At 41.4% G+C, this 13615-nt stretch overlaps 1 protein-coding gene across 32 annotated transcripts in view; it reads left to right on the top strand.

Annotated features, from left to right (window-relative positions):
- CAMTA1 (calmodulin binding transcription activator 1) overlaps positions 1-13615 on the top strand; it is a 964942-nt gene that overhangs the window by 940759 nt on the left and 10568 nt on the right. For 11 of the 32 annotated variants that reach the window (XM_039474351.2, XM_039474345.2, XM_039474347.2 and 8 more), the window contains 7 exons: positions 198-385; positions 1211-1457; positions 3046-3117; positions 5099-5119; positions 6523-6716; positions 7749-7823; positions 10607-10637. In XM_039474351.2, the coding sequence (XP_039330285.1) occupies positions 198-385; positions 1211-1457; positions 3046-3117; positions 5099-5119; positions 6523-6716; positions 7749-7823; positions 10607-10637 (828 nt within the window). The remainder of the gene's footprint in view (positions 1-197; positions 386-1210; positions 1458-3045; positions 3118-5098; positions 5120-6522; positions 6717-7748; positions 7824-10606; positions 10638-13615) is intronic. The other 21 variants (XM_039474346.2, XM_039474343.2, XM_074379997.1 and 18 more) reach the window with 3 other exon arrangements.

Below are 13615 nucleotides of genomic sequence, written 5' to 3' on the forward strand. Positions count from 1 at the left end.
GATAATCAGGTCTCAGGATCTCAGCACATTTCGGTGCGTTATAACCTTAAAATGATATTTGATTGCACTGGATTGAGGTAGAAGTCTGCCCACCTGTCTTACTATTTTTTTCTTTCCAAGATGGGGCAGGAGAGGTAGACCTGGATAACTTCTAAGATCCTTTCTAACCTGAGTGTTCTGTGAACTTCCGATTTCAGGTGAACATGATGACCTTGGCAGAACACATTATTGAAGCCACACCTGACCGAATCAAGCAGGAGAGTTTTGTGCCCATGGAGTCCTCAGGATTGGAAAGAACAGACCCTGCCACCATTAGCAGTACAATGAGCTGGCTGGCCAGTTACCTAGCGGATGCTGACTGCCTGCCCAACGCTGCCCAGATCCGGTGAGTAAAGTTAGAGGGGTCACTGCCCAGGATGGATTCCCGGATTTAATCGGAGGCAGGGGAGGCTGATTGTATTTGATGAATGTCATGTCACAGAAGATCGTTATCAAGGATGGAAGAAAGTGCTAGGACAGTTCTGTTGTCACTTTCAAGGCCCAGCTCCCATTCCTACCTCTCCCATTATTTTTTTTTTTTACCGATATCAAAGCATAAGAGATCATGTTAGCCTGGACACAGTCGCTCACACCTGTAATCCCAGCACTTTGGGAGGCTGAGGCTGGCAGATCACCTGAGGTCAGGAGTTTGAGACCAGCCTGGCCAACATGGTGAAACCCCAATCTCTACTAAAAATACAAAAATTAGCTAGGCATGGTGGCGCACCCCTGTGATTCCAGCTCCTTGGGAGGCTGAGGTAGGAGAATCGCTCAAGGAAGAGGTCGCAGTGAGCTGAGATTGCACCACTGCACTCTAGCTTGGTGACAGAGTGAGACTCCGTCTCAAAAAAAAAAAAAAAAAAAAAAGATAATATAGCATAATGTTTCCCCCTAATTCAGTTGAAGTTTCCTAAGGGCACTAGAGCGTACTGCTACTAGGTTTTAGTATTTAGCTTAGTACTAAAGTCATAATAGGTGTTGAGTATGAACTTACTCAACTGAAGGACAATTAAGGCACTGGGTATGTTTAGCAACTTGCCTAACTGAATGAAAGCATGTTCCTAATTGCCCTATCTTCTGGGCAGATACCATCTTAGCTCATTCATTAATATCTAATGGATTGTGCAAATAGTCATTAATCTCTCTCTCCTTTTTCCTCTCCTTGTTTCAGAAGTGCATATAATGAGCCTCTAACCCCTTCTTCAAATACCAGCTTGAGCCCTGTAGGCTCTCCAGTCAGTGAAATCGCTTTCGAGAAACCTAACCTTCCCTCCGCCGCGGATTGGTCAGAATTCCTGAGTGCATCTACCAGTGAGAAGGTAGAGAATGAGTTTGCTCAGCTCACTCTGTCTGATCATGAACAGAGAGAACTCTATGAGGCTGCCAGGCTTGTCCAGACAGCTTTCCGGAAATACAAGGTAAACTATAACAGAACCTTCATTTTGTGACATTCTTAAGATCAGGGAGGACAGATGAAAGTCAGAATCATGTGAACGAAAACGTATCCCATTTCTTTTTTTTCTGAATTTGTAGAATTTTTTGGAAGTCTCCAATTTATTAAGATTCAGTATATAACATATCTGTGTATCTGCTTTGTAAAAATATTTTATTGTGGTAAAATATTCATAACAAAGTTTGCCATTTTGTCCATTTTAAAGTGAGCAATGTGGGGGCATTAGGTATATTCACGGTGCTGTGCAACCATCACTACTGTCCATTTCCAGAACTTTCTCATCCCATACCATTTGCTTTTAACAACCAATTTTTAAACAGTTAAACATGAAATTTTCATCAAATGTTTGCAAAGTTCCGAAAGCACCTTCATAGAAGAATTTCAGAAGTGTGGTCTTCTCAGTTATCTGAGGCATAGAGAAGTAACTGGCTGGGACAAGGGCCCCATCCATGGGTAGGCCAGGGCAGGAATGGGGCTCTCCTGGCACAGAACAGTGCTGATTTTTCTTTTTTTTTTTTTCTTTGGAACGGAGTCTCATTCTGTCACCCAGGCTGGAGAAGCACAGTGGTGCGATCTCCGCTCACTGCAACCTGCGCCTCCCGATTCAAGCAATTCTCCTGCCTCAGCCTCCAGAGTAGCTGGAATTGCTGGCACATGCCCCCACACCTGGCTAATTTTTGTATTTTTAGTAGAGACAGAGTTTTAACATGTTGGCCAGGCTGATCTTGAACTCGACCTCAAGTGAGCTGTGTGCCTTGGCCTCCCAAGGTGCTGGGATTACACGCGTGAGCCACCGCACCCGGCCTTGATTTTTCTATTCTACCTTGCCATCCCGAATGCAATGTCTCTTTACTATTCCTTAAAACAAATTTCACCAGGTTATAGAATTTTTAATTAAAGTTATTAGTGTCATGTTAGATAATTCTCAGATGCTTTAGTAAAGTAACCTTAGCCCATAATGTAATGGTTATCACCATCTCAATGAACTGTTGGTAATGATAACGATGTCTATTATTCAGTTAATATAAAGTAAGCTGACCTCTCCACTATAAGGAGGTCATGACCTAAAGCAGGGGTTTCCAACTGGAAGCCTGGGGACTGACTCCAGGCAGCCCTTGAACGCCTAAAATTAAGCACTGAAGCTTTTCTGTGTGTATTTTTGGTGGGAAGCAGACCCATGGCTTTCTACAGAGACTCAAAGGAGTCTCTGACCACTCCCAAAAAGGTTTGAAACCATTAATCATTGATCTAAAAGTAAAGTAGTTGGGGTTGTCTTAGGAAAGACAGACAGCACAAAGCTAATTTGTTAAATACTTCAAAAAGGAATATATTTTTAGTCTACTTACCATTCCAATATCATAGTTTTATTTAGAAGCAAGGGTAGTCTGAGGTCTATTCTATAAATTCATTTCTCCTCATTTATAATTATCAGTGATTTTTGGTAAACCTGGGGTCTCAGCTCTGAGAAGGTGTATTAAATGAGTAGTAATAAAAAGCTGACATTTCTTGCAGTTAATCATTACTAATTTTTTTCCCCTTACTTTACTCTTAAGGGCCGACCCTTGCGGGAACAGCAAGAAGTAGCTGCTGCTGTCATTCAGCGTTGTTACAGAAAATATAAACAGGTAAACCTGAGTTTTGCACCACAGAAGGAAACTGCCCCACCCAAGGCCACTGAGGATCCTGGGGTGCAGTTTAGCTGAAAAGCACCTATATCCAGTACCTCATTACAGAGACTTAATTTGTTTTTTGTTTCGGGATAGAGTGTCACTCTGTCACCCACTCTGGAGTGCAGTGGCACCATCTGGGCTCACTGCAACCTCTGCCTCCCAGGTTCAAGCGATTGTCCTGCCTCAGTTTACCAAGTAGCTAGGATGACAGGCGCATGCTACTATGCCCAGCTAAGTTTTCCAGTTTTAGTAGAGTCAGGATTTTACCATGTTGCCAGTCTGGTCTTGAACCCCTGACCTCAAGTGACCCACCCTTCTTGGCCTTCCAAAGTGCTGGCATTACAGGCGTGAGCCACTGTACCCGGCCAGGGACTTAATTTGAATTGCCATTAAAAAAAACAAAACAAAACAAACAAACAAAAAAAACGGGAAGCCAGACATGGTGGTATGTGTCTATAATCCCAGCTCCTCAAGAGGCTGAGGCTGGAGGATTTTCTTGAGCCCAGGTGTAGAAGTTGAGTTTGGACCTTGTCTCTTAAAAAAAAAAAAAGAAGAAGAAGAAAGAAAAAAGAGGAAAACATAACAAAACCATCTGCAATGAGACTTGCACCACAAGCGATTTTGGTTAAAATTTTTGGCCTTTTAGTGTTATCACCTACCTGAGATACTGGTCTGATCCTAACACCAGTATCTTTGAAGTGAGGATCTATAGTCCAATACTTTTATAAACTCTCTAGTAATCAGAGACCTCTAGGGAATCCAATGTTTGATACGGTGATTGGAGAAGGTACATGCTAGCTATTTATTACTTTGAGTTGGGATTTTATAAGGTATTTAATCATTGGCCATTTTCCTTTCAGCTTCTTATCCATTTTAAAATGAAGAATTGTTAAAATCTTCGAAAATCAGAAGCAGCTCAGAACATCTTAAACTGCTTTTGTGCACCTTAGTTAAAGGCACAAGAAAAACATCTGAGTACCCGTTCATGCAGTATTACTGTTTGCAAACCAGCTCGTAGGGTTATGTAACTGTCAGATGGGAAAGGGAACTCAGATGTTTGGGGCAGCTAGTACATACTAGATTTTTTAGGTGACCCATCTCATTGACTTTTTACAATTATTTGAAGTAAGCAGAATTTATTTCCAGATTTCAGATGAAGAAGCTGAAGCTCAGAGAAATTACTTGACTATTAGACCTTTTTCATCATCATAGTGGCTATAAAATAATAAAAATTGCCTAATGGAGTTTTGACTGGTTCACATGATAAAAATCAGACCTGTCAGTAGATTCTAGAATCTTTTATTAGATTGTGCTTTAGGTAGTTCTGAAGTTTTATTTAAGGAATAATAGATTCTAATATGTGTGATGGTCACATAGACATTGGGGATTCTGTTACCTTGGGTTTGCTTCAGTTTCTGATAACGGGTTGCCGTTTCCTCAAGCCTCTCTAGGACTAAGCCCCGTGAATGGGGGTGGGGGGACGTCCTCGGCTTCGAGCCAGTTGAGTTCCTGATCCCAGAAAATGAAGGTTTATTGTGCAAACGCTGACACCACAGTGCCTGTAGCTGTACAGCAGGGAACCGTACTGGCTTCTGTTTGGTGAGCAGGCTTCCTGGGAGCCCAAGTGATACACAGAATGAAGGTTTCAAGCCTGTGATCACAACAGGTATTGATTCCAAGATAAGAGTTTGTTTTTTCTTTAAAAAACAAAAACAAACAAACCCTCCCCAGAAAGTGTCATCTACAGCTAGGAAGACAGAAGGCATTATTTTTAGAAATAGTAACAACTATAAAACAAGTATTTTGGAAGACGGAAGGCATTAATATAGCCAGGTTGCCTTTTTTTTCTTGGTTGGGAGTTTTATGATTCTGGTTTTTAATTTCATTATATTCAGCAATCTAACATTAATCTTGTATTTTCTGTTTTTCCCCCAAGCTGACATGGATAGCCTTGAAGGTAATGATACACCCAAGTCCTCTCACAAACCATTCCACCAGAGTCACAAACTTCACACCCATCACCAGCTACAGGGAGGGGCCATTCAGATGGCACGGTCATGGAGTAAACATACCCCTCTTGCCAGGCCACCTCAGCACAGCGCATCTGTCCTCTGGGGACCATGTGGTTATTCAGGTGTAGCGGGTTTCAGCATTAAGAATTGGACATCTTCTGGCTGGTGTTAATCCATCTACGCCAGTTCCTGTGAGCCCTGTGGCCACTAAGTAAAGACCCTTTTCCCAAAGTGCTTCACTGTGGCCCGCTGGGTCTGAGTGTGTAGTGTGTACAGGTGGAGATGATGAAAACCACCGGGGCTCTGTAGGGTACAGCATTCTTGTCCTGAAAGACTTTCAGACCAGTGAAAAGATAAAGCAGGTCAGATAAGACCGAAGGAGATTCTTGCAGAAGGGTCCTGGTTCTTGGACAGTTCTGAGAAGTCAGTTTCCCTCCCTCATTTCACCTCCTCATACATCCAGAGATACAGTTAGGAAGATGCAGGGATTTTCTGGGGAATATTTTTCCTTGCAATGGTAAGTTGCCTTCTTAGAAGCAAAGGGCTTCATTGCGACTTCTCATCCCCAGAGTCATATTCTTCTTTTATTAGAAATGTGGACATAGCATTTGAGGACCATGGAGAGGTCTGTATTTTTGGAGCCTAGAGACTGATGTTGAGGAGAATGCACCCTGGGCCTTCGCTCCTCACTGCTGTAGCTCCGCGGCAGATTGGGTGGGGGGCTGCTGGCACTGCCTCCTGGGCCACCCACAGTTCTGTGACAGCCGTCCAGGTTTCGTGGCTTCACCACCGTGTGGGTCTTCCAAGTGTTCATCTTTTACAGGTTAAAATGGCTTAAAGGTGTCAGCGTTTCATGATAAGCCTTGTGTTTGGGACCTTGCAACTCAGTCAGAAACTTGTCATGTGGAATGATAGAAATCGGGCTGACTGCTAAGTAGATTTGTGTATAGTGGGAATTGGGAGGCATAAAAAAATTATTTTAGTGTTTCAAAACTAGATAGAAAATAGTGATCGGAAGCATTTAAAATTTACTTTTGAGCTCTGTTTTTAGATTCATAAAGGTCTAAGGATATTGCTATTAAAATTTTTCTCCAAGAAGGGCAAAATATTTCGATATTTTAGGGGAAGAAAGTATGTCAGAAGGCAACCCTTAAAGTAATATTTTACATTCTGGAAAGGTAGGTGTAAAGATTCCTAGTTTGCCTCTTTTGTGATTAAACCCCAAACAGAGGATGCGATCGTAGAGGGAAAAGCGTTTGCTCTTCTTCCCTTCCCGGGAAGCTCAGAGGACGCCGAGCCCGCGGGGCCCCCATTGTGACTGTCCGGTTTGTTCTTGTTGCCCCTGCAGTACGCACTTTATAAAAAGATGACACAGGCTGCCATCCTCATCCAGAGCAAATTCCGAAGTTATTATGAACAAAAAAAATTCCAGCAGAGCCGACGGGCTGCTGTGCTGATCCAAAAGTACTACCGGAGTTATAAGAAATGTGGCAAAAGACGGCAGGCTCGCCGGACAGCTGTGATTGTACAACAGAAACTCAGGTGGGTGGAGAAGGGCCCGTGGAGGTAGAGCTCCCTAGGGAAGAGAATGCTGACTGCTTTGAAAGAATTGTCCTGGGCTGACACTGGAGTCTGGGCCGGGCCTAAAGCATTGGCAGTCACTGTGTTCCAGAATGTTCTAGGCGTGGGGGCTGTATACTGACACCTGTGCTGAGTCTGGTTTTGAGTCTTTCTCTCTACCTTTTGATGTTGCCACGCAATTTCACCTTATATCAGATTTTGGCAGCACCAGTTTCTACTCGGAAAGGTAAGACTCAATTATAGTAGTGTAAGCCATCACCTGTTTAGAAAAAAAGTAGAGCTCGCTGCCAGCGCTCAGCTGATTTTACATAAACGCGCTCTTTGAGGCTAAAACAAATCTGATTTTCAGTGTGAAAACAAAATATAAAAACTATTCTTGGAGTTACTTCTAAACAAAACTCGTCTCTAATCTTAATGTAACTGAAATGTATAGGATGCTACATTAGAGACGAGTAAATTTGGGGCAAATGGGAAATGAATGAAACTGTCGAATCACTACATGTAAGACCTTGGAAAAGTAATTAGGGTTAAACCCTTCCATTTTAGAGAGAGTAATAAAAATGTTTAGCCAAGTAAAATACATTGATGTGAACATTTAGAAAATAGTCCAGAGATTATATCAACTCTGGTGAACGGCCCTCTAAATTAAGAAAGCCTCTCTGATGCCAGAATGCCTTTTGTGGCCAAATGAGCTTATAACCAACGTATTGTGGACGAATAGTTAAGTGGCATTTTACTTTCAATCTTTCTCAGCCTCTCTTGGAGCTAGGGGAGAGTGCTGGCACGTGCCCTCCTTTCTCTTCTAGTGATGCCCAGACTCAGTACTGTGAAAACAGCCTGTGCCCTCGTTCCTCTTCACATTGCATCAATCTTTCATATATGCTGTTGGCTTTGCTACGTGAAATGCTTAATTAAAAGTCCTCTGTCCCTTCTGACCAGTTTTGCATATTGGGCTTTACCCTTCTTGTGACAATAATATTCTGACCTTTTCAGGAGCAGTTTGCTAACCAAAAAGCAGGATCAAGCTGCTCGAAAAATAATGAGGTTTCTACGTCGCTGTCGCCACAGGTACACTCATCCTCGCTTGTACATTCTGCTCAGGGAGATTGATGAAGCAACCCTGGCCTTCTTAACCCTCAGTAACTCCTGTGTAAAGCTAATCCGCCCACAGATAATCAGGGCAGATGTCCCAAATTACAGTAGGGTGGTAGACCTCTTTAACTAGGGAACAAGTTGCCACCCTTGGAACGCTGGTAACCGTGTCAGATAATGCTGTTTGAACAATGGAGGTTCATGCCTGTGTTTTTCTGTTTTAATTTGGGTGTGAGGTCAACTTCGTCGGACTGACTTTTAATTCGAAGTCTCTCTTTAAGCTGTGATTGAGATGCCACATTGCAATATGTTCTTTGCTTTAATCCTTTACTGTGCTAGCGGGTGTCCAAACAGAAAACAGTTTCTAGTCTCAAAGAAAGGAAAGAAAACCATGAATTCCAAACAAGTTTTTTCTGATAGAGAATTTCCACTAAATAGCTGGTGCCCTCTCCTGGACATGCAATTGCTAACATGCTCTTTCAAACTCTCAGTTAAAGCTGGTCCGTGGTGCGGAACAGGAGAGATCACTGGAATGTTCAGGAAAAGAAAGATGTCTGAGATTATAGGCACATCTACAATTAGTAGGAAATGGGGTCCTGTGACTCCAGCGTTCCATGGGACACAGCATCTTCTCATGGAGCTAGGCCAGAGGAATTTCTCTTTGTGCCTCAGATTTGAGCTTTCTTTATGAAGACTAGCTTCTCTACTTAGAGGCCGAGGGCTGTGTTCTTTATTCAGGTTAATATTCCAGTTCGACGTCTGTAACTGTGGCGTCCGAGCTGGGTGTCGATACCCTTCGGAGTGGTTGGGTTGTTGCTGTCTGTCAGGAGCTGTGTAGTTTCTAGTACCAGACATGAAAGCAGGCTCTTTAGGGTCTTATTTCCTCTTCCTATTTAATTATACCGAAAGTCCTAGTATTCATATTTAACTGGATTCCTCGGAGGTTTCATTTTGCTTTAGTTTTTCTTATTCCTACAACCATCTGATTGCTAGCTTTGAAAATATTTTGCCTTTAAGACTTAATAGGCTTAATGGGTTATTTGTACTTTTACTTAAATTAGCAAAAAAAATTGTGTGACCGTAGAAGGAAACATGCACAGCCACTGCATTAACATCGTAAAAACTTTAAAAACAGCATTCACTAGGATAGATGGTTTTCTCCACCTGGAATGCCGTGTAGAAGCCAATTTGCCCTCGCCCTGGGCCTCAGCAACATTTGCTTTCCACTACGCAAGGATGGGAGGTTTTTCACCATTGTAGCGCATGAGTAACATACCAATGTCAGTACTCTGAAACAGGAAGTCCTGTTAGGAAATACATCCCCAAAATGGGCGTGGCTATAAGATCATGAAATTAATTCTGCAAGCCTTACCAAAGGCAGCCTCTTTTCTTTATTATTCAGTTCTCTCTTTTACTTAGCAGGGGACTTAGGAGCAAAGAGAGTAGCTGATTTTCTTCATTTGGTGAACATATCAGAAACTCACCTGGGCCCTTTTCCTTACATTCTCACATACATTCAGTTCCTCCTCCCTTTTCCTCTTACATCTGCAAAATGAAAATCCTTAGGAAGACCCTAGCTAGCTCTGAAACCAAGAGACTGGCCACTTTGAGCAGAATCACATCTTCTTTCGTGACACTGTGGCTTATACTTTCCAGATTGATTTTATTTTCAGGAAAATTGCCTTAACACTGCTCTTCTCCAGGCCATTTCAGACAAACCAGAAGGTCCACAAGTTAAGTTGTGCCAGACTTTTTCCTGGTCTCTTCTAGTCTGATCCTCAAACTTTAACTGTCTGTGTGGGTAACGCAACCCTGGTGACTGTGAGCAAAACTGCATGAAGTCCTCCTGTCTTCTTCCTTTTGTTTTTGCCAAAGCTGTGTCCTGGGTTTACTTTGAGAGAGTTAAGAGAAAGAGATATTTAAACAAAATGTAAATTCATGAAAGGTTGCCTCACATAGTAAGCTGAACAAAGGAGTCTTTCCACTTTTGTTTTTGGACTTCTCTTTCTGTAAACTGGTAGAGAAAAATTTCATGAAGATTTTTGCCTTCCTTAAGTTTATATTTTAACTGGTGATAACCTCATAAGATGGATAACAAGAAAGTGCATTATGAAGTGAACATAGATATGGGCTCTGGATTTCTGCGCATTAATTGAAATGAAATAAAAAATGTTACCGGCTCTTTACTTGACCGTTTACAGTTCAGATGTTAGAAAAATAGGCAAATTTTCATAACCTTGGTGTATACTGACTAAGATCAGTGTTCACTTCCCATTTCTGTATATTCAATTAATATGTTCAATTAAGGACCTTGAAGAAATCCTGAAAATCTATCCTGGAAGTTTGTTTTAAACTCATATTTTCCTTAGGATGTGTGTAATCCTATTTTCATTCAAGGTTGAGTTATTTAATGTTATTTTAAAAGAAACTATCATGTCTGTTGTCCCCTAGAAGCATTAAAATCTATATTAAGGTAGAAAACCTCATACGATACTCTCTCAAAAAGGTAGGTAGATAGTAGCTTCGGGAATCAGTCAGAAGTATCCCATTTCTAAGTCATATGACTCCAATTTTTTAAGATTTAAATTGGTGAATTTTCTACCTACTCATTTCACATACCCCACCATCACTCTCCTTTCCTTTCTTTCCAAAAAAGAAACCACTTTATACTCTTTTTCATTGAAATAAAGCTATTTATAAGATTTCTGTTGTGACCCTCACGTGCTAATAGCTCTCTGGTGTTGTTTTACTGTCTAAAGCCCCCTGGTGGACCATAGGCTGTACAAAAGGGTGAGTTTAGCTGCCTGCTAGCCAGTTTCTCTTCTCTTCCATTTTCAATATTTTGCTTTTTGCTTGCTTGCATGAGGCTGCAGCCTAGGTATGCCAGTAAGTTTCACATCCATTTTGAATGAAATCAAATCAAATAAAAACTAACCCTAATTACTAACACTGCTATTTTATACAACAGGAGAGCAGTCACATACATTAAATGTACAAATGCATGAGTGAGTAAAAGGGAGGGCCGCTGGAAGGCACTGCAGGGTATGCCTAGGATGCGGTGGAGGAAGCCTCCGGGATGAAAACGTGGCTGGTGGGCCACGGCCACAGCCAAATAAGGCTGTGTTAAGATGAAAACATTCAGCAGGTGGCTTTTTATGATTAAGATAATTTGCCACCTGAAATTTTCTCAACAGCTACTTTGTCAAAATTTCCAAAGCAAGGAGGCTTACTAGGAGGTGGTACTAGGGTCGTTGTTTTTTAAGCAAATCTATTTCTTACTGAGAATGGTTGTTTCCCTGTACCCTGCTCTATACTTTGATTTTCTAAATCTCTCCCTCCCTGGTGCTGTGACGTAAGTCAGTGTACAAAGCTGCCCTTTCAGAACAAACCCAGGATATTCATTATAAAATAGCGAGTGAACTGGAATTCCAGCACTTGATGGTAATGCTGAATCATGAAAATGTGGTATAAAGTGTCTTAAATATTTATGTTCTGTGTAACAGTTAAGAGTAGAGATCCCAACAGGCTTTGAATTTTAAAGAAATTACAGTGAGTAATTTAGTTCCTGAGATTTTAGAATATGATGCTAATTTGTAAGCAGGGCAAGACGCAAAAGTCTCCCAGAGGCAACTATAATGTGTTTGAGTTATGATAAAAGATGTAGTGTCAGAAAACCAGTTTTTCAAAGCCAGGAATAGGCCAGGTACAATGGCTTATGCCTATAATCCCAGCACTTTGGGAGGCTGAGGTGGGAGGATAGCTTGAGCCCAGGAGTTCAGTGCCAGCCTGGGCAACATAAGGGAGACTCCTAAACATATAGAATTGACCAGGCATGGTGGGGCATGCCTGTAGTTCCAGCTACTCGGGAGGCTGAGGTGGGAGGATCACATAAGCCTGGGAGGTCGAGGCTGCAGTGAGCTGGATCACACCAGTGCACTCCAGCCTGGGCAACAGAATGAGACTTTGTCTCAAAAAAAAAAGGTTGGGGTGGGGGCAGGAATAGAATTCACCAGAATCTAATTAAATGAATTTAATTTGACAACTTGTTTCTTGTATATAATCTTGAGAGAAAATGAATTGAAATTATAACATGGGAGCTATCTCTATCAACTTGACTATATTTAGTGCCCCCTCTTCTTAACCTTATACTTTATTTAGTCACCTTTAAGATTCTGAGAAAAGGTCATAGTTCAAAAAAATCTTAAAACTGCTAATATTTCTGGAGATATTATTTCCCATCCAACTATGCTAACATTGATGCTAATCTTTATTATATTTTAACCCAGGGGTTGGTAAATGTCTTTTGAAAGGCCAGATAGTAAATACCTTATGCTTTGTGGGCCATATAATCTGTCCCAACTACTCAGTTATTTGAATGTAGCAGGAAAGCAGCCACAGACAACACATAAAGGAATAGCTGTGACTGTGTTTTAATAAAACTTTATTTATACAAATAGATATTGGACTGGATTTTGGCCCACAGATTGTAGTTTGCCAACTTGATGATAGGAGAATTTAGTTTTTATAAGTTCTTCGTAATAATGACCTTAACCCTAGATTTAAAAGCTGTGGTGGCTCATACCTGGCACTTTGGGAGGCCGAGGCAGCCGGATCACTTGAAGGCAGGAGTTTAAGACCAGCCTGGCCAGCATGGTGGAACCCCTTCTCTACTAAAAATACAAAAATTAGCTGGGCATGGTGGCATGCGCAGGAGAATCCCTTGAACCCAGGAGGTAGAGGTTGCAGTGAACCAAGATTGTGCCGTGCACTCCAGCCTGGGTGACAGAGCAAGACTCTGTCTCAAAAGGCGGAAAAAAGGCCTTAAAAGATTTTAAAGATTTGAAGTCTTACCTATTTATAACTATAAATAATTGCTAAAGGAAAAATTTGTCTTTTGGGGAAAAAAAAGCAGCTATACTCCCATGTAAACTTAACTTATTAATCCTCTTTAGACTTAGGGAATTGTTCTAAATTAAAATATTCCAGGTTCCATGTGATAGAGCTGACTCAGAGATGTTTGTTTTTGAAATGTAACACACAAAAAAAGAGGACAAAAATCTCCATCTCCTCCCCATTCCCTCTCACCCTTTGCATATATGTAGATAAGACTTCTTTCCATTTAAAAAAAAAGCCTCCAAGAGAATAGATGCATGCCCTAGGATTCAGTTTAACTAAAAGTTGTAGTATCTTGCATGTTATATGCAGTTAATATCGCCTGCTGCAAGGACAACATTTTACGGGAGGTGGTTGCTTACGCATTTTTGAAGCTTGTTAGTTTCTGGTGTGTTAATGACCATTTTTAAGAGCACATTTTCAGAAGGTGCTTTTCAATGCAAACCAGAGTCCCAACCTTCATTTCTTTAATGCCTGCTGCATTCTGTTGTGAACTCCTAAAACTCCTACTCTTGCATGGAAAGTTGGAATCTCATGACGCCCCTTATGCCTCACGACGCCTACACAAGTTTGAGAGAGAAGGGCTGAGAAGCGTCCAGGTTCCTTCTGTCCTGATGATATTTAGCTAACTCTGTGAACCGTGGAACAGCGTATATATGGTTTTGTGTGATTACCAGTAAGATCTTCTCTCCCTCGTTCTTCCATCAGAGAAGTCACAATGACACTCCCTCTAACAATCCCCAAGTTGAAATTACTCTTGGGAGGCAGAGCATTCTCTGAGGAAGATTTATAGTCCCGGAAATTAGGTGAAAGAAGATAATATACTTATTTTGTTAATTTGTGAAGTGTGCCATATTTAAGACATTTATGGTTTA

The sequence above is a fragment of the Saimiri boliviensis genome, chromosome 11 (genome assembly GCF_048565385.1).
Source record: "Saimiri boliviensis isolate mSaiBol1 chromosome 11, mSaiBol1.pri, whole genome shotgun sequence".
NCBI lineage: Eukaryota > Metazoa > Chordata > Mammalia > Primates > Cebidae > Saimiri > Saimiri boliviensis.